We start from the raw sequence: 20,811 nt of genomic DNA, 5'->3' as shown, positions 1-20,811 counted from the left end.
AAGGCTCCATCTCAAAAAAAAAAAAAGAAAGTGATTTCCTTAGTGATTGCTAGACAATAATTTTCAATAGAAGTCCCTAGGAAAAAGAGTTACTGGAAGAGTCCAGGTATTTATTTATTTTTTCTGATTTTGTGGTATGAGCACTTTAAATGTCATACATAGAGGTAAGGTAGGATACTCCTCTATTTCTCATTTATTTATCATAAATGGCAACCTTGTAATTTCTTCATAGGTAAATAATTAGTGGTGAGAATGCTTTTGAAATACCTGGCCTCTTTGGTATCTTACAACTTAGACCCAGACTCCAAATTGCTATGTACTTTTAAAAATGTGCATTTCTTCTGGTTCTTAGATCTGCTGAATTCTTGCTTCTAAAGTCAGAAGCCTAGGAAAGGAGGACTTCCTTACCCAGGTCCCTTGGTGGGCCTCTGGCTATTTTCATTATTTACTTTTGGTTTTTCTAAGGCAGGATCTCACTCTGTTGCCCAGGTGGGAGTGCAGTGTCACGATCTTGGCTTACTGCAACCTCCGCCTCCCAGGTTCAAGCAATTCTCATGCCTCAGCCTCTTGAGTAGCTGAGATTACAGGCGCATGCCACCGCACCTGGCTTTATTTTTTTATTTTTTTATTTTTTATTTTTGTATTTTTAGTAGAGATGGGGTTTTACCATGTTGGCCAGGCTGGTCTCCTCGAACTCCTGGCCTCAAGTGATCCTCCGACCTCGGCCTCCCAAAGTGCTGGGATTACAGGCTTGAGCCACCGTGCCTGGCCAGGATTTAGCTTTTAAATCAAGTTGGGGTGTGGAAGGCAGGCAAGGAGGTAGAAAAAGATGCTGTCCTTAGATTGCCTCTGCATTGCAGGACAACAGTGTTTTACTCTCACGTAAAGCTCTCTAACAGGAATGTGTGGAATCCTAATTTTGTAAATAATTCAGCTTAATGTTTGTTTACTGAAAATGCCTAAATAGAGCTTAGGCAAAAGTGAGACTCCATGTTTGAAATGAGAACAAGCAGGATTATACATATTACTGTTGATGGGAATGGTTTTAAGCCAGTTTCCCATTGTATTTATGTCTTTTAAAATATGCTATTTAGTTTTCATGTAGGGTGGTTTCTGATTTGAACAACAGTTTTAATCAAAATGAACTTAGGTTTGGCAATATGGCACATGCAGCATTTTGACTTATGGAAAATATGGATATTAGTGAAGAATAAGAACTAGTTATTACAGAACTGCTGTAGAAATCTTTAGTTACTGTTAACTTAAAATTAATGGTGCCATACATCTTTTTGCTCCTATATGAATAAATGTGCTATTTGAAGTGGCTGCCTGTATTGGATTTTCTTTAGTGAGGCTGAGGCTTTAAAAAAAAATTATCCTGCACAGATGAGTCTATGCATTTAACTTTTAAAAATGCATTATATTAAGACATCAGTCTTACATGTTAGCACCTATAATGCATTTTTAAAAGTCAGAATAATATTTTATTGCATCTTGGTAAAAATTACCATTTTTGAGTAGTAGGCAGTTGAGACCATTTGTGGGGATATATAACACATAGTACTAAAGCCACAGATTCTAGAACCAGACTGCCTGAGTTCAAAATGCCTGTTATATATAGTAGTAATGACAGTCCCTACCTCATAGGGATGTTGTGAGAGTCAATTAAGTTAATATACATAAAGCACTTAGAATGATGCTTAACACATAGTAAGTGCTGTATAAATGTTTGCAATAATTTTTATTTTGCATTGCATGCCATCAAAACGAGTTCCTTATATTGGTGCTTATTTTTTCTCTAAAAATTGTAGTCAAAGATGAATTCCAAAGTTGGAAACCAGTTTGAAGGGGAACTCTTACTACTTTTTATCTGAATTATTGAATAATCCAAAAACCTTCCAATAATTTGATTAAAATTATGTTTAGATTTGGATATTCTCACTCACGTTAGGTGTGATGGCTCTAGTAATGCATAATTCTTAGAAAATATAAAACTAGATTTGAAGGAACTAGAAATGTGTCCACTTTCTCTTGTTCCCCATTTCCACTTATGGTTGAACTAACTGTATTACTTACAAGAATTTACTTATTAAGATTTTGGTTTTTATGGGGGTGCTGTCATCCTATTTGAATGTCCTCATCTTTGTGAATAATGTGCAGAACATCATTAGAAGATCATATCTGTCCCAAGCTGGGGATTATGTGATACACAATGACTCGGCATCAGCAAGTAAGGATAGTGAGTAGAAGGACTGAGAGGGCACTTACTAGCGTATGCTTTGTGCCAGATGCTGTGGCAGATGTTTTTACGTAATTCCACTTCCAATAGAAAACTTCTCTTCCTTCTCTCACCCAGATGAGCTGGAAGAACTGTGGCTGGCTGATAAGCCACAGTGTCAGCAAGACTAGGAAGAGAATGGTGAAGGAAGCAGCTTGCATTCTGCTTTTTCCTAGGTCTCTCGTGCTGCTCATTTGATGTAAAGCATAATGAAGATTGACACATTTTAAAATCTGATTTCTCAAAACTGTTATGTAAGATAAAATGTTAACCATAGTAAGATATTTTCAAGTTATGAAACTCATAAAACCAACTTAGAAAATTATTTATAAATTCAAGTTAGAATTGACTTTCTCTTCATTTGTCAAGGAATTAAAATTTACTAGAAATCAAATGCATCATGTATTTGATGATTGTGTGTCGAATACAGATTTTAGAATCTTCCCCCATGCCCCACACCTTTTTTTTTTTTTTTTTTTTTTTTTAATTAAAGACAGGGTCTTGGTGTGTCACTCAGGCTGGAATATAGCGGTGTGGTCACAGCTCACTGCAGCCTCAACCTCCTGGGCTCAAGTGATCCTCTCTCCTCAGCCTCGCGAGTAGCTAGAGCCACAGGCACCATTAGGCCCGGTTGATTTAAAATTTTTTTTTCTAGAGATGGGGGTCTCATCATGTTGCCCAGGCTGATCTTGAATTCCTGGGCTCAAGTGATTCTTCTGCCTCAGCCTCCCAAAGTGCTGGGATTACAGGCGTGAACTCCCAGCTCTTTTATGAAAATTGTCAAACAGGAAGAAAATTACAAAGAATAGTAATATAAACACCTATATTTCTGTATTTCTACTTAGGTTTAAAAGTTGTTAACACTTACTGTGTTTGTGTTAATAGCTATCTGCCTTTCTCTCCATCTAGTTTTTGTTTGTTTAGGTTGATTATTTGAAAGTATTACCCCCATGTGCCCCGAAGATTCTCTTTTTTAAAAAAAAATCAGTTTTATTGAGGTATGATGTTCATATACCATACAATTAAAATTTTTTTATAACTTTTTGAGAACTAGAATTCAATTAAGTCTCACCCATTACATTTGATTCTGTCTTGTTCTCTTTTGTTCTAGACCAATCCCTTGTCTTTTTTTTTCTTTTAAAGACTAGCTTTTTAAAGAGACAAGCCAGTTGTCTTGAAGAATGAATAATGAATCCAGGCCAGTTGTCTTGAAGAATGAATAATGAATCCAGGTTTATGAATTTGTCTGATTACTTCATTATGTTGTCATTTATCTTGTTCTATGCCTTTTTCCTGTAAGCTAGAAGTTAGGACTACAGGCTTGCTGAGATTTAGGTTAAACTTTTTTTGCCATAATTACATCATATGTGTGATAGCTTATACTATGTACTTGCTATTGTAACACATCAGGAGACACATTATCAGAATGTTTCATGCTAGTGATGCCAGTTTCCACTTGGTTAAAGTGATAATAAATACTTTTTTTTTTTTTTTTATTAAAGGTGCACCCTCCCCACCCCCCAGTTAGAAAGTAATGTCTGGGACAAATAGTTTCACAGGAGCAAGTGTACCTGTCTCCATCTTTTGCCTTTTACCATCAATTAGTGATCCTTGCCTAAAATAGTTAAGTGACTTGAGGTTACAGAATGGTGATTTTCTCATTTGTTTTCTAATTTATTAGCTGACACTTTTCAAGAGATGAATTAAAGTTCCTAAAGATGGGGGTTGATGTTTCATCCCTTTTAATTATGGTCTTCCAGAGTAAGGAGTTTAATAGTCACCTCCAGTCTCTTCTTTCTTCTTTTGTCTTTTTTTTTTTTTGAGATGGAGTCTCATTCTTGTCACCCAGGCTGGAGTGCAATGGTGCAATCTCGGCTCGGCTCACTGCAACCTCCACCTCCCGGGTTCAAGTGGTTCTCCTACCTCAGCCTCCTGAGTAGCTGGGATTACAGGCGCCCGCCACCACGCTTAGCTAATTTTTATATTTTTAGTAGAGATGGGGTTTCACCATGTTGGCCAGGCTAGTCTCAAACTCCTGACCTCAGGTGATCCACCCACCTCAGCCTGCCAAAGTGCTGGGATTACAGACGTGAGCCACTGTGCCCGGCTTGTTTGTCTTTTTAAAATGTCATGGACATAGGGATTTTTATTCAGTGTTTACAGTCAATGAGTGTCATTATACTTTTTGTTGCTTAAGTTTGCAAATGTGGCTGTGAGAACCTGTGTAAACTGGCTCATGTGTCCTTCTGGCATGACCTCATTTTCTTTGAGTGATTCCTTGCATTCTGGGACAGGATGTCCAGCCCAAACCTTGTGCTTTCTGTGTCCCAGACCTAGAATCACCTGTTTCTCCAAGGGGGTCTGATGGGACCAATCTATTTATTTCTAAATTGTTTGTTGAGTTCAGTAGATTGATAGTGTGCATATTCCTTACTAGATGTAGCTTTGTTTTGTTTATATCGCATTTCATAGTTTTGCAAAGCACTTTTACATATGTTTTCTTATGTAAGCTTTTTAGCAAATTTGTGATATCAGGAAGACGTTGGTATCTATTTTTCAGCTGAATTCACAGCTCTGCTAATTTTTTATAAATCTGGGTTTTCATTTATATGCTATATAATATAGCAGATAAAATGTGCTTTAAGAGACTAATTGGCAGAGTGTATCTGAATATTTCAAACAACTAATTTACTATGAAAATGAATAGAGCACTGTCAAAAGGCTCCCTGAAGTGTTACATTTGACTTTTCAGGTACCTTAGGTTTTTTTTTTTTTTTTTTACTATGTTTTATTTCTTTTTTTTTCTTTTATTTTATTATTATTATACTTTAAGTTTTAGAGTACATGTGCACAATGTGCAGGTTCGTTACATATGTGTACATGTGCCATGCTGGTGTGCTGCACCCATTAACTCATCATTTAGCATTAGATATATCTCCTAAAGCTATCCCTCCCCCCTCCCCCCACCCCACAACAGTCCCCAGAGTGTGATGTTCCCCTTCCTGTGTCCATGTGTTCTCACTGTTCAATTCCCACCTATGAGTGAGAATATGCGGTGTTTAGTTTTTTGTTCTTGCGATAGTTTACTGAGAATGATGATTTCCAGTTTCATCCATGTCCCTACAAAGGACATGAACTCATCATTTTTTATGGCTGCATAGTATTCCATGGTGTATAGGTGCCACATTTTCTTAATCCAGTCTATCATTGTTGGACATTTGGCTTGGTCACCTTAGTTAACTTTAACTTACTTAGAGTTCTTAAGATAATTTAAATGTTGAGGAAAATCAATGTTGAATTAAGAACTAAATGTATGGATAACAAGATGTATAATAATAGAAACCACCAAATAGAACCGCTTTGAAGAAGGACATATGTATTGGGTACATATGTCCACATTTTGCCATAAACGTTTATTATAAAATCAAGTTGTTTTCCACCCCATTCTGCACACTCTTCATAGCTCCTACCTCAGGGGCCGTAAATGAAATTAAAACAAAACAAAACAAAAATCAGTGGGCGAAAAAAATTGAATCCATAAAGTATGTTTTTAACTACAATTGCAAATAGCTTACTGAAAATTTTTAACAACAAAGATATTTAGATGAATTTAGTCAATGTTAAGAACTTTTTAAAATTTAGGTGAAACTGAGTTAAAATGAAAACTGAACTTTCTTGTTAGGGAAAGCAATGAAATCAACTATTGTTGATTACTAAATATAGATGAGACTATATTGTTTCTTTCTTTATGGTTTGATTTTAATTATCCCCCACCCCAGCAAATGAAATGAAGTTAACCATCTCATTGGTGTGAGATGAATGTGTAATTCCAAACCTTCTTTTTCAGTGTTCAGTGGCTGCCAATGTATGTTTGCGCTTTGAAATGAAAGCTGATTAACATTTTTAAGGGTTGTCTTCACCTTCAAAATGGACACAGACTGCTTCTGTATGGTTTCAATTCAATATTTGTATAAAACTAGGCCAAGGAAGGTGGGGACTGTTTGTTTCCTTGCATCATGCAGTTTTCATTAAGTTCTTGCATTTAGTCACTTTTACGTTTCATTTGATATAAGCAGAAAGAGTTGTATAGGTTGCTTTAAGTCTTTGAATCAGTGCTGCCTTGCAGCAACACTGAAAGACTCCGTAAGTTGATAAAAGTTTGGTTATTTCAGTTTATACTTTACGATTTATATTACAGTTAGTTATGTTTAACAGCTAACACAGCTTCCATCTATGATAGTAAATACCTATGTCTAACATGTACAGTATGGTTAACTTTGTCTTATAGCTATAACCAGTTAATAAAAAATAATAAATTTTTTATTTCTTTCAAGGCCTGTACCTCTAAAACTTTCTAATTTGCAGTACTGGAGTCAATGGCTTATCTAAGATTCAAATCCAGAACTCTCTTTTTATTCCTTTTATAAAAAGAATATACCAAATTGCTACTTCTCTTTTACAAACAAAACAAAAAACCCTTCATTCTCAGGATGTCTTAACATTTAATGAAATCTATTCAGGGATCACCCCAAGCAAGCTTTTCCGATGAATGACACGTTTAGAATTTGCCTCAGGCTTTTTTTTTTCTTTTTTCTTATATTAATCTTTGATCTACCTTTTTTTTGTGTGGGTGCTCCAAGTATTTAAGAGGTTTTTATACTTAATGGTAAATCATATTTATGGAAAAGATATAGCAAATTGAAATTACGTCAATCCAGTGTGTAATGTAATTTACTCCAAATCTTTTATGGAAATTACCTTAAGCATATTCAGCATTTTGCATGTATTTTAGTCCTCATTCATAGGTTATAACAGGTTATATAAGAACACAGTATATTACTGTATTGTGTTCGTATCATCAGTTAAGTTTTAGAGAAGTTTAGTGTTGTGGAAAGAACATGGGCTTTGGAATCAAATGGATCTGTGTTTGGGTATAGACTCAGCTCTTTATTAACTCTGAACTTGAATAATTACTTCACTTCTCTGAGCCTTAGTTTTCTTATAAGGTAAGCATGATACTTGCTATCTGGCCAGGAATCTTAAGAGAATTAGAAATAAGGCAATATTATATAAAGTGCTTGGCACACAATGACTTCATAGTATACTTATTGTGTTTGACCCTTTTTCATTTATTGTTAGGAAGTAAAACAGAATCATCATTGTTAATAAAACTAGAAGGATTTCTTAGGATATTTTTGGGACGATCTTGGTAGAAAAGAATCCTGGGAAACTTAGGATTTGTGGAAATGGTTTAGGTGTACTTTTTTTTTTTTTCTGTTTCTTGCTGTCCTTTTTTTTTTTTTAATTCTTTACTTATACATGTAGTTTAAAAAGCCACATTTTGCCATAAACGTTTATTATAAAATAAAGTTGTTTTCCACCCCATTCTGCCTACTCTTCATAGCTCCTATCTCAGGGGCAACTAATTCTTAATTCTCTAGCTAGTCCTGCTGGCATTTATACATCTCTGTATTCCTAATGTTACAGGATCCTTGGGTGTCGCTTCACCAGCTGGAAACCTCTGTGACCAGTGGTACCTTTGCCTGTTTTGCTCGGTCCTATGGGCTCGTTTTGCCCACTCAGCCTGGCAGTCTGCGCTCGGCTCGTGCTACCAGCCTGGATCCCATGCCTGCCAAGAGCAAGGGATGTATGAGTGAGAGTGGGGTCCTGCCACTGAACACAGCCAGGCATGCCAGCTGCGGCAGGGTCCATAGCTCCCGGCAATGGCATGGGCGCCGGCTACTTGCGAGGCTGCAGCTGGACCAGGTGTACTGTAAGCAGCTTCCATGGCCGACACCAGGGAACGTCGTGGCGTTCTGGAAGCTTGGAGATGCCAGTAACTGCAGAGCCCTAAAGAGGTGTCACAGCCCTGGCTCAGGGAGCTCCTAGGTCTGGGCTTCCCGAAGGGCTGCAGCTCTTCTCTCCTTCTTCTTTCCTTGTCACCTGCAACGTGGTGAGCAAGGGACATATTTCAGCGCTGTTTGTGTTACACCTCTTTTAGCCCCGCCATTCGGCAGGTCCCGAGTTCTTGTGCTGCATCCAGGAAGAATGAGGTACACAGACAAGTGGAGGATGAGCAAGATGAAGAGGAGCTTTATTGAGCGATAGAACAGAGGAGACCCTGGGGTGGATAGCTCCTCTCTGCAGCTGGTGGTCTTGTTGTCTCTGGGTCTGGCTGAGTTCGGGGCTTTTTATGGGCCTTAGAGGAGAGGAACTGAGTACCAATTGGCCCATGGGCTACCGTGGATGGGCCCAGAAAAAGCACTACAAGTTGCCACTCTGGTCCCCAGGACTGGCAGCCCGGTCCCCAGGCTTCGGGCCCTCCCTGGCCTGAAGGTGGGGCCTCACCAGGGACCCTCCCCCTTCTACCCAGAAGCCTGTCTGCTTCCTGCCACTGCTCATGGCGCCCAGACTGTTCTGGCCAAGGAGTGCCTGCAGGTCAATGCTGAGCTGCCCTTAGCCCCACCTCGGCCTCCCTCTCATGCTTGTTGGCACCCAAAGTCCGGAGGGGGCCAAGGGGGCAGGGGCCTGGCATGTCAGCGCTGCCCCCAGTGTGCGTATACCCAGCTGGGCTGTAACAGTGCCCGGGTTCCGCTCCAACCTTGCTCTGAGATCAGAGCGGGCACTGGGAGCGGGGAGAAACCGGGCAGTGGGAGAAGATACTTCCGAGCCTGCAGGGGCAGGGGGCGCCTTCCTGGCCCCCTCCACTCCAGAGTGCAGCCATACCTAGGTCTGCAGCCGGGACTTGGGTTGCTGCAGCTATGCCTGCGAGGGCGGGGCTTCTGCCTGCTCCCAACTCCCACCAGCTCTGTGGAGCCTGGCACCGTCCCAGGCCCAAGTCCTCCTCTTGGCCCCTCTCAGCCTGCCCCTCCGTGCCTGACTGTGCTGCTCCTTTGCTGGCCGGTGACTTAGTCTGGCCCCATCGCTGTGATTCCCAGGAGCGGGCCGGGAACTGCCTGCCTACTCCATGTTTTCCCTGCAGCAGCAGCTGCAGGGGAGGTGCAGGTGGCATGGCCCCTGCCAACCCCGCACAAATGAACCCGACGCTCTGGGGGCTGGCCCCTTGAGTCTTGCCTGCACCTTCGGCCGGGTACTCGCGGGTTCCCAAGACGCGGCCGGCAGTGAGGTTGAGGCCATGGCAGAGGCTCCGGGCCTGGGAGTGGGTCCTGCCTGCCTGTGTGAGCGTGGGTGTGACACAATTGTCTGCCTCAGGGACGCGAGGCACAAGGGTTCCAGCGCCGCCACTGCTGCTTCCGCTCCTGCTACCACCGCCTGCACCTCCCTGCTGCAACTGGTGTGATGGCAGCAGCCACTCCGGATGGTCGGCCACTGCCATCACTAACTTATGTGCATATGTGTAGTCGTATCTTTTGATTAATCAGTTTGAGGCATTATCTATTAGTTTTCTGTTATAGTAGGCAAAGATTTAATTATCTTACACAGTCTCTTCTCCTTTGGCCACTCAATGTAGTTAGTTTACAATTATAGTTGACAGTATTCAGCATTTCTTATTCATGTGAAAAAATTATTTACAGCTGAATGTTGTAATATTCCATATTTATATGTTTCCTTTCTATTTATTTTTCCTGAAGTTAATCATTGTCTTGACTTTTCATATTTAATTTCCTTAATTAATTTAGTTTTTTGAAGTCAAATGATCTGAAGTGATGTATCTATTTTAATTATTTTCTCTGAGATATTCTTTCCTAGAGGCCTCTATTTTCCTTTGTATCCCCTGATTGCTTTCTTGGGTTGCTTCACTCTTGTCATCTGGGACTTAAATTTTCTTTGATCCTTGGAATTTCTTCTGGATTGAATTCCCTATTTCTGGGGTTCTTGGATCTTCCTTTTTTTCTTGGTTCACTCTCACTCTTTTGGTAAAGCATATTCTCCAGCGGTTTTGTCAAGTTAAAATAACATACAATGACAGATGTCATGGTGATGACCGCTTTCAGCATGCCGTCCCACAGAGTCACTTGGCTGCAGGTTGTCCTTCATGCGTGATGTGTAGTTGTTATTTTGGAATCTCCATTCATTCTCATCCTGGCTGTTTCCTTCTTTTTCCTTTGGTGGGACTCCTATTTTCTCTATCCCATGTTTTCTTCTTTTTGTTTTACTCCATCTGTTTGTGGAGAACATCCTCAGTGTCCTGAGAAAGGCTGCATTGGAAGTAAACTTTTGGGGACCTCGTATGTCTGAAAATACCTCTGTTCAGTGTTCACATTTCAATAATAATATGTCTCAATATTGAATTTTAGGTTGGATATTATTTTCCTTTGACATTTTGAAAGTATTTGTCTATTGCTTCCTTGCTTTCCAATATTGCTACTGGAAAATCTGAATCTTTTGATTTCTGATTATTGGTATGCATGTGACTTTTGTTTTCCTGGAAGCTTATGGGATATTCTTTTAGTTCCTGTTGTCCTGAAGTTTTACAATAATATTCTCATTGTGTTGTACTGGACACTCGAGGGCTGGTTTTAATCTGGAAATGTGTGTCCTTCACTGGGAAATTTTGTTAAAGTATTTTATTAATTTCCTCCTGTACATTTTTTCTCTGTCTGTAGAACTCCTATTATTTGCATACTGGGCCTCTTGGACTGGTTCTCCAGTTATCTTTTTCTTCCATTTTTCATCTCTTTTCTTTTAGTCTATTTTCTGGGCAATTTCCTCAGCGTTATCTTCTGACTTTTATAATGTGGTTTTTTGTTTTGTTTCTTCCACCATATTTTTAATTTTAAGCTCTTTGTTATTCTCCTAATGTTTCTTTTAAAATAGCAACTGTTGGCCGAGTGTGGTGGTTCAGGCCTGTAATCTTAGCACTTTGGGAGGCCAAGGCGGGTGGATCACGTGAAGTCAGTAGTTTGAGACCAGTTTGGCCAACATGGTGAAACCCCGTCTTTACTAAAAATACAAAAAATTAGCTGGGCATGGTGGCAGGTGCCTGTAATCCCAGCTACTCGGGAGGCTGAGGCAGGATAATCGGTTGAACCCAAGAGGTGGAGGTTGCAGTGAGCCAAGAATGCACCATTGCACTCCAGCCTAGGCAACAAGAGTGAAACTTCATCTCAAAAATAATAAATAAACAAGGTAAAATCAAATAACAACTGTTCTGATTTTATGGATGCAATATATTTTAACTCTTTGAGGATGTTGATGATATTTTTCCCTAAATTTTTTTCTCTTGAGATTTTTTTTCCTACAAGTCATTTTTAAAATTTTGTGTTTGCATTGTTCTCTTCTTTCTGATAATCCTTAGTTGTGTGTTCATGATTAGAACAAATAGACCAAAAAATTCAACTGGAAGCTATGAATATATGGATGTCATCCACCTTAAATTTCACTGTAGGGTTCTCTGGGTGAATTTATTAGCAACTTGTCAGGTTTTCAATAAAGTAACTCTTCCAATCTCCTACTTAGAAGAAAAAGGTCTGCGTACCAGCATTTTGGGAGCCCAGTGTGAGAAGAGAGCTGGGATTCAATATCTGGTTGCTGTGTGTGTGTGTAACTTAATCCCATTTTTGGTTCTATACCTATGCTTTCATCTGTGCAAGCCCATTACCTCTTCAGAAGTTAAACCTCCAGGTATTATGCCAGGTTATTGTGGAATGGGATGGGGAAGTAGAGCACTAAATGTTTCTCAAAGCATACCTTTCACCCCAGTGCTTTTTATTTTGGTTCTTCCACTTCAACCCTTAACTTCCAGAAGTCCCTGATACATACTGCCAGTTTGTTTCTTTTGCAGATTCTGCAGTGTAAATAGGGTTGGTTTTGTCAGTGTGATAGGTGCAGTCTTAGGATTTAACTTTCCTGGTGTCTTCTGGTCCATCTCCTTCACCTTCAAAATTGTGTTGATATTGTCTTTTCTGATCTTGTCCTTCTGAGTTATGTCTTTAAAACAACAAATCACTTTTCTGTAGTTTTATTGAATATAGCAGTTGAGCAAGACTAGTTGTTTATGTTCAAACTGCCACTTTAGCATGGGCCCTCTGCCTTTTTTCTTTCTACATATGTCTTTAGCAAATGTAGGGATTAGAATTTAAAGAGTCATTCTGCTGCCTTTAAAACAAGGTTTTCTTTATTTTTTTGAGACAGAGTCTTACTCCGTCGCTCAGGCTGGAGTGCAGTGGTGTGATCTCAGCTCACTGCAACCTCCTCCTCCTAAGTGATTCTCCCGCCTTAGCTTCCCCAGTAGCTGGGATTATAAGCCTGTGCTACCATGCGTAGGCTAATTTTTGTATTTTTAATAGAAGCGGGGTTTCACCATGTTGGCCAGGCTGGTCTGAAACTCCTGACCTCAAGTGATCTGCCCGCCTCAGCCTCCCAAACTCCTGGGATTACAGGTGTGAGCCACCACGCCTGGCCTTAAACAAGGTTTTCTTGAGCTGCCATCTTGACAGATGCCATCTAACATACCTGTTTTTAAAATGTGTTAACCCACACTTGTTTTTATAAATTTTCTATTGTGTCTTTTTTTTTCCAAATTGTTGCTTCACAGTGTAAAAATGCTACTGTAATGATAGCTTGAATGATGTCCATACTTAAGGCATACAGTGCTGAATTTTACATTAGATTTACAAAATCGAATATTAGATTTTCTAAAATCTTTCCCTCTCAGCCATAAAGTGTACTTGGTCTTATAGCAGTGAACAAAAACCATCACTAAGAAAAAATGTTTGTTTATGTAAAGCAAATAAATAATTATCTTTAACATGCACCGGAATCACTGACTGGCTTATAAAAACAGATTGCTAGGCCCCATGCCTGGAGTTTCTGATTTAACAGGGCTCGAGATTTTGAATTGCTAATAACATATTTTCAAGTTGTGCGGATAATGCTGCTGGTGTAAAGATCACACTTTAAGAATCACTGATACAGACTATATTGATCCTTGAAACCAAGAAACAAAAACATCACCAAAATCCCCCTGTAAAGCTCTTCCCGTTATTCTTTACATTGGACAATTGAGCAAAACGTTGTACTTAGTCTGTTGTTGCTCTTCTTGCCTAAAATACATGTTTACAGCAATCATCTTTCAAGACAAGCATGCGATATAGTTGGTGTCACCATTTTAATTAGTGAATTCCTTCCTTTGGTCTACTATTGTTCCTTTCTTTCTGAAATACATGTTTAAAGTTTTGTGGGCTGGGCACGGTGGCTCACGCCTGTAATCTCAGCACTTTGGGAGGCCAAGGCGGGCAGATCATGAAGTCAGGAGATTGAGACCATCCTGGCTAACATGGTGAAACCCCATCTCTACTAAAAATACAAAAAAATAAGCCAGGCATGGTGGCAGGTGCCTATAGTCCCAGCTACTCGGGAGGCTGAGGCAGCAGAATGGCGTGAACCCAGGAGGCGGAGCTTGCAGTGAGCCGAGATTGCGCCACTGCACTCCAGCCTGGGCGACGGAGCGAGACTCGGTCTCAAAAAAAAAAAAAAATTTTTTTTTCCATGTTCCCTTTTCTTCTTCGTTCTTCTGTTGCCTGCGTGTTTTCTGGTGCTACCTAGGAGAGGAGTAGAGGAGTAGCTCAGTCCAACTAGAGGTTGGTTGTCAGGGTGAGCTCTCTTGTAGAAACACTCTGTGTTGAGTCAGTCACGTGGGATCAGTGTGCTCTTTCGGTAACATGTTGATGGCATATTGGGTGTACTTGCCTAACATAGAGGCTTCACACTGAGATTGTACTTGTTCATATGTAAACTCAAATATCAAAGGCAGGATAGGTCTTTGCTAGTCAGCAATTTGGATATGGCTATACACTTTTCTGAATTTAATTGAAAGCTTTGAATTCTTACTTTGACAGGAGAGGTGTTATAATTGTTGGTTCTAAGTGGATTTTTGTTCACTGTGAACATCAGTTTTTTATTAAAGAAAACCTGGGTTGGCTGGGTGTGGTGGTTCTCGCCTATAATCCCAGCACTTTGGGAAGCCAAGGCAGGTGGATTGCTTGAGCCCAGGAGCTCGAAACCAGCCTGGACCACATGGCAAAACCCTGTCTCTAAAAAAAAAAAAAATTAGCCAGGCATGATGGTGTGCACCTGTAGTCCCAGCTACTCTGGAGGCTGAGGTGGGAGGATCACTTGAGCCTGGGAGGTCGAGGCTTCTGTGAGCCATGATAACGCCACTGCACTCCAGCCTGGGTGACAGAGTGAAAATCAGGGAAAATGGCCTTTTATCCAGCTAGTTAACTTAATCTAATAGAAGTAGAATTTCAGTTTTAAGAGTAGGTTTGATATTGTAGAAATAAATGAAAAGTTGTTAATATACTCCAGTTATCTTCCTACGTTATTGTTCTCCTATCAGTGTGACGTGAGAAGCATTGGAACTGTTTTATGTTGGTTTTTAAATAGCACAGATGTTTTTTATTTACTTCTGTATGTTGGGTAAATTATAGTAAAAAGTGTGCTGATGTTTGATATACGAAGTCAGTTCTGAAATCTTTGCTTACATTTATATCCCATTCAGTCTTCAAGTTATATTTAAGCACAAGCTCTGCTTGATATTTTGACCTCAAGAAGACAAGAGTGAGCCAATAGGACAGTTTTCCTATTTGCTTGTAATAGTGGTCAATTTTTTTCTTTTTTAATGGAATGAATGTTTCAGAGCTATCTTTTTTTAAATAAAGGGAAGCTATAGCAGTTAGGTAAGTAATCTCTTGTAACCCAGCAAATATCTTTAATATATATATATTTTTTAAACTGTTTTTATGTAGTTAATGACTGCATAATGATAACAACTGTTTTCTAACCAAATGTCATGGGTTCTTGTACCTTAGGTTTTTACAAAATTTTGTATTTCTGTGATTGACATAAATAGATATGCATAGACTGTTAGCCCCCTGAAAACAGGAACTTCGTTTTGTTCATCACTATGTTTCTAACATAGTGCTTGATACACAGCTAATTCTCAATAAATATTTGTGGAAGGAATGAAAAATTTTGAGTGCTGCATCTATTGTATTACTTACTTGATACCACAAGGTGGTACTGTTGTACCATGAAATGAAAAGCTGTAATTAGTACCACATAAATCCTGTGACTAAATGAAACGAATTGACTACCTATTATGTTTATTGCCTGCTTCATTTATTTATAATTTCAACATACGATTAGTCTTTGATTACATGATTGGGTCAGGCAGTGAGCTCATAACCTAAATAAAGAACATTTGGTTCAAATTTTTATAAAAACATTAAGTGAGATGGCATCTTAAAAAACCTAGCATAGTACCAAGGTAGTTTCTTTTTCCCACTTTTAATTTACTTTGGGTTAAAGGCCTTTGTTAAATTGTCAGTTGCGGTGAAATAATTTGCCCAAAATTTTCTAGTAAATTATCACTGAAGGTTAAATAGTATTGTAAGTCTGTTTTTTGTTGTCAGAAGTGCTTAAAAAATTAATACCAAACGTAGATTTATATTTTTTCCCTCACTTCAAAAAAATTTTTTTATTTTGCTTTCATGTTTCTTTTATGGAGTCCATACAATATTTTATTAATGTTTAGTTCTTATACATTTGTACATATATAATCATAGTATAATCATAGGGTATAAAGTAAGTCGATTTATAATTTCTCTTGGTTTTACCCCTATTTTAAAAACTAAGCATTGAAAAGTTTGTTTTGTAGCTTGTACCTTTTTGTTTCCTTATGATGGAATTGACTTTTGAATATTTTGATTCTATAATTTTCCTCAGACTGAAGTGAAATCAGAAGAAGGCCCAGGTTGGGCGATCCTACGTGATGATTTCATGATGGGAGCATCTATGAAAGACTGGGACAAGGAAGGTGATGGGCCAGATGACAGCAGACCAGAATCTGCAAGTGACTCTGATACATAAAGCATCATAGGAAATACAATTGCAGTCGTTTTATTTTTTCTAGAAAAATATGTCATCCTCTGATAGTTGGGGAATTATAAGGATACCATTTGTAAGAAAGCCAAAAGACTTTTGCCAGATTTCATATTTCTCCTTTTCATGTACACTTTATATATACTTCATTAAAATTATATTTTAAACCCTTGTATAATTTTAAGCATTGTTCCTCAGAACATTTGTAAAAGGATATATTTCTGCTTGACCAGCGAGATATGCATTTTGCCAGGATCATATTGGTCATGTCTATTGGTGTATTATTTCAGTATCACCAATGTTTTCAGAAATACAGTACTAATTCATCATTAAACTCTTTGAAGTTAATATTTCTCTGCCTTCTAACTTATAGACTCAACTATGTATCTGTAGTTTTTGGGAATGATTGGTGTTTTTTGCTTTGTGTTGGGAAGTTATTGAGAAAACCTATATAATAAAATTTAAAATTATAGTTTTTCAGATTTTGGGTCGTGATTTTAGTTTTAGGTAATCTGGAAGATATGATTTAAGAAACAACAGATTTCAACTTTTTTTTTTTTTTTTTTTGAGACGGAGTCTTGCTCTGTGGCCCCGGATGGAATGCAGTGGCGTGATCTCGGCTCACTGCAAGCACCGCCTCCCAGGTTCACGCCATTCTCCTACCTCAACCTCTCAAGTAGCTGGGACTACAGGTGCCTGCCACCACGCCCAGCTAATTTTTTGTTTTTGTATTTTTAGTAGAGATGGGGTTTCATCATGTTAGCCAGGATGGTCTCAATCTCCTGACCTCGTGATCCACCCACCTCGGCCTCCCAAAGTGCTGGGATTACAGGCGTGAGCCACTGCGCCCGGCCCAGATTTCAACTTTTATTTTATTTCCTTTCATTTATTAAATAATATAAATAATGACAGATTTATTTTAGGTGTTAGCCTATTTTTGCATGAGAGATTTACAGAGGTGGAAATTCTCATGCTTATGCAATGAGACACAATTTCTCAGGAAGCAAGTTTGACATGCTTTAGTCTCTCTCTTCTTTTTTTTCCTCCCAAATATTTGAGTTAGCTTAAATTCTTTTTTATGGACTGCCCAACCAGTGAATTGATGCAGTTAGACAACAAGTAATCTGCAGCAGAATATTGCATCCAATTTGAGACTTGATTCCATATTATTGCCTTAAAGGCTATTAAATTGGGTGACTTTTAGTATCCAGCTGTTAAAAAGAGGAAAGACTGTTTAATATCATTCCAAAATTTTTGTGAAATGTGGCCCAAGATCTAAAGTTTTTAAGGGAATTATTTTTAATAAATATGATCTGTCCCTTTTTGAAAAGGATCCATCCCTTTTCATAATAAAAATAATTCCCTCCTACCACCCAGTTGCACATACTTGCATCTGTTATGTATTGAAGGATAATCCTCCCCCCAAAAAACTATCCAAGAGCAGAGATGTTTATATTTTGAAACCCATTTGAGTGTTACAGTATTATATGACTAAAGCCGAATCAGTCTGTGGCCTGGTATTTGTTATCATAAAGGAAGATGTACACCTAAGATATCAAGTGGTTAAAACAGCAAAGTACAAGACGCATTTTTGTATTTATTCTAACTTGTGAACATTAGTGTCTTTCAGTATAAATAAATGTGAACAAATATACCTCAGTAGTAATACAGGAGAACTAAATATCCTGCTATAACTTAATACAGATACATATTTCAATATGACTTAACAAACACACAATTTTGAAAAAAAAAAAAGTGCAGCAACTTAAACACATTTTTCTCCCCAGAACTAAGATTACACTTAATTTAATTTAATCTGTTTCTGGGTTATACTAGAGTTTTGCAGGAATTTTTCTGAGTAGTACATTCACATGATAGATACGGATAAATACCTTATTTACTAAAATGTTTTGAAACATATTTTATAGTCCCTCATTTGATTTGAAAAAATTTGACAAGATCTTCACATTGAAAGTAAGGACGAGAATATTTGCAGATTTCCTTTGTTCCAAAATTATTTTATTCCAAAGAAAAATTGAGTTGCCACTATCAGGAAGAAAAAAATGTATCACTTCTGTTAGAAGGCTATGAAGTATATATAAATTATATGACAATTTTTATCATATAGATTTGATATCTTCTATGTATTTGTATTTTTGCATCTTGGGTATTAAGCAAAATACCATATGTATAAATATGAAACCAGAAATGTGCATATTTTAGAAACTAATTGTGTATCTTAAGTGAATGTTTTGAGTAGTTTAGTTCTGTCACCTCTATTCTAAATATTTTACCTACAACATTTAAATTATTCTGATATCAATCAGATAAATAATCCGAGTGTATTTCATCTTTCTACATTGTCTTTGTGGTTTTTGTTTGTTTGTTTTTGAGGCGGTCTCACACTGTCACCCAGGCTGGAGTGCAGTGGTGCAATCTCAGCTCACTGCAACCTCCACCTCCCAGGTTCCAGCTATCCTCTCACCTCAGCCTCCCAAGTAGCTAGGACTACAGGTGGGCACCACCATGCCCAGCTAATTTTTTGTCTTTTTGATGTAGATGGGGTTACCCCATGTTGCCCAGACTGGTTGTGAACTCCTGAGCTCAAGGGATCCCCCCGCCTCTTGCCTCCCAAAGTGCTCGGATTACAGGTGTGAGCCATCATACCACCTGTCTTTGAATTTTTTAACGAGGGGAAAGAAAACTGCAATTCCTGCCTCCCCATTTATTTAAACATAACACCTAGGATTTTATTTTTGGTAACTACTTAGAATAATATAGTAGGTTACTTATCTTCAGTTAGAAAGAACTATGGAAAATAGGAACCAATAATTTAGAAGTATTATTTCCATATTTCATATATAGAAATAATTATCTTATTTCCTTATTTCATATATAGAATATTCTAGATACTTGGATGGCTGGGGTTGATGTTCTTAGTATTTATCATAGTTTAGCATTGGTTGTTATTTTTAAGCGTCAGAATTTGAAAGCCAATGATAATACCTGATTAGGACTGAAAATAGAATTATCTTAGTAGTTTAGCACTTTTTATAATGGAGTTGGAGCACTGAATTTATTTTCAAATTACCTAGAATTCTGCATTGCTCAAATATTATTCAATTGATTGCAAAACATACCTTGGAAACCCTTTGGATAGAATAGTTCAGAGGGTTACCACTAGTACTTAGAGCCTAAAGTCACTCAGTAGGAGGTTCTCGAAGGTCTATTTGAAGGCAATCCAATTTCTTTAAAATAAAATATTTTTTTGCCTTTTAAAACAGATGGGTGAAGAAAGGGACGTATAAATTGTGGGAAACCTCTTATGGTTTCCTCCCATTTCCTTCTATGTCTCCATTAATGTGCTGACTTGAAGGAATTTAACTTCAAGGAAAGTTGACTGATGAAGTTTATGTAGAGCTGTGAATATTATAATTTGTCAATACTTTATTGATAATGTTAGCTTTGTTTTTATTTGGAAACATTTTTTCCAGTTGACCAAAGCAGAATTCATTCTGTTCTTCCCTCAAATTCATCTATTAGGATCAATGTGATTGACATTTATCTCCACTCTGCATGTCACTGATATGGTATAGACGCTATAAGCCCTGTAGATATTATGGGTATGAAGACTATTTGAGGTGAATTGGCAGTGAGAGCAAATTTTGGAAACAGGAGAGAGAACTACTTCGTGCCTATAAAAAGCTCTCTCACTCCTTCCCCAAGAAAACAGGAGTCTGAATTTTGGCCAGCTGGGTGTTTGAATCTTACTGACTGTTGCAGCACTGGTAGTCCTGGTAAATTTTTTCAGTGGGCGAGCTTTTCTGAAATTTGATTAAACATATTAGTCAAGGGAATCTGTGAATAGATTTAGAAGTAGAATGTTTGAGGTGGTTGACAAGACATTTAGAATTGTGATTAATGTTTTAATAAAATGCTAAGTTAGAATGAATAATCATAGAGATGCAAGATATATTCTAACAGTTCTTAAATAACTTTAGATTCTCTAAATTTAGAGTGTTTTCTAGCTTAGAGAGCGATATTAATATTTTTTACCTAGTCTACTGAACATAATTTCAGGGAGTTAGTATTTAGGACTTTTTACCTAGAGATGTGGTAAACCTTTTAAATTTAAATTTGCTTTCTTAAAATACCTGTTCCAACATTGCTCACCTTTCTTCTCCCTCCTTTTTGCCCTCTCCTTCAGTGGGAGGAGCACATATTCAGCTTTCTGTTAAACACTCTTTGGTTTTCACCTGAGTAAGGCAAGCAAGGATATATGTTAGAAGAGTGGGCATAATACTTTATATTAACATTATAGGGACTAAAAGTCTAAATCATTGCTGTCAATAGGACTTTTTTTGATGATGGAAATAATTTATGTCTGTGCTGTTCAATATGGTAGCCACTTGCACAGGTGACTACTGAGCATTTCACATGTGGCTTGTGATACAGAGGAACTAAATTTTTAATTTTACTTAATTACTTTAAATTTTAAAAGTTACACGTGGCTAGTGGGTCTATCCCAACTATGAAGAGAATAAAGCTACAGAGCATATATCTAGTCTAATGAAACAACAGTGAATTTGGGAATTGTAAATCTGTCTTAAGCTTTTTCCATAAACTTTTATTGATATAATTTAGGCATATACAAATACTGGTGAAATTTTATTGATTGAATTATTGTT

The 20,811-nt window shown here is 38.0% G+C and overlaps 1 protein-coding gene across 1 annotated transcript in view; it reads left to right on the top strand.

Moving 5' to 3' along the window:
- RRP15 (ribosomal RNA processing 15 homolog) overlaps window positions 1–16,595 on the top strand; it is a 47,122-nt gene extending 30,527 nt beyond the window's left edge. The window contains exon 5 of the mRNA XM_008966769.6: window positions 15,968–16,595. Within this exon, the coding sequence (XP_008965017.1) occupies window positions 15,968–16,111 (144 nt within the window). The 3' untranslated portion in view covers window positions 16,112–16,595. The remainder of the gene's footprint in view (window positions 1–15,967) is intronic.
- The last annotated feature ends 4,216 nt before the right edge of the window (window positions 16,596–20,811 follow it).

Source organism: Pan paniscus, chromosome 1, assembly GCF_029289425.2.
Source record: "Pan paniscus chromosome 1, NHGRI_mPanPan1-v2.0_pri, whole genome shotgun sequence".
NCBI classification, from domain to species: domain Eukaryota; kingdom Metazoa; phylum Chordata; class Mammalia; order Primates; family Hominidae; genus Pan; species Pan paniscus.
This window is presented reverse-complemented; position numbering and strand designations above follow the sequence as displayed.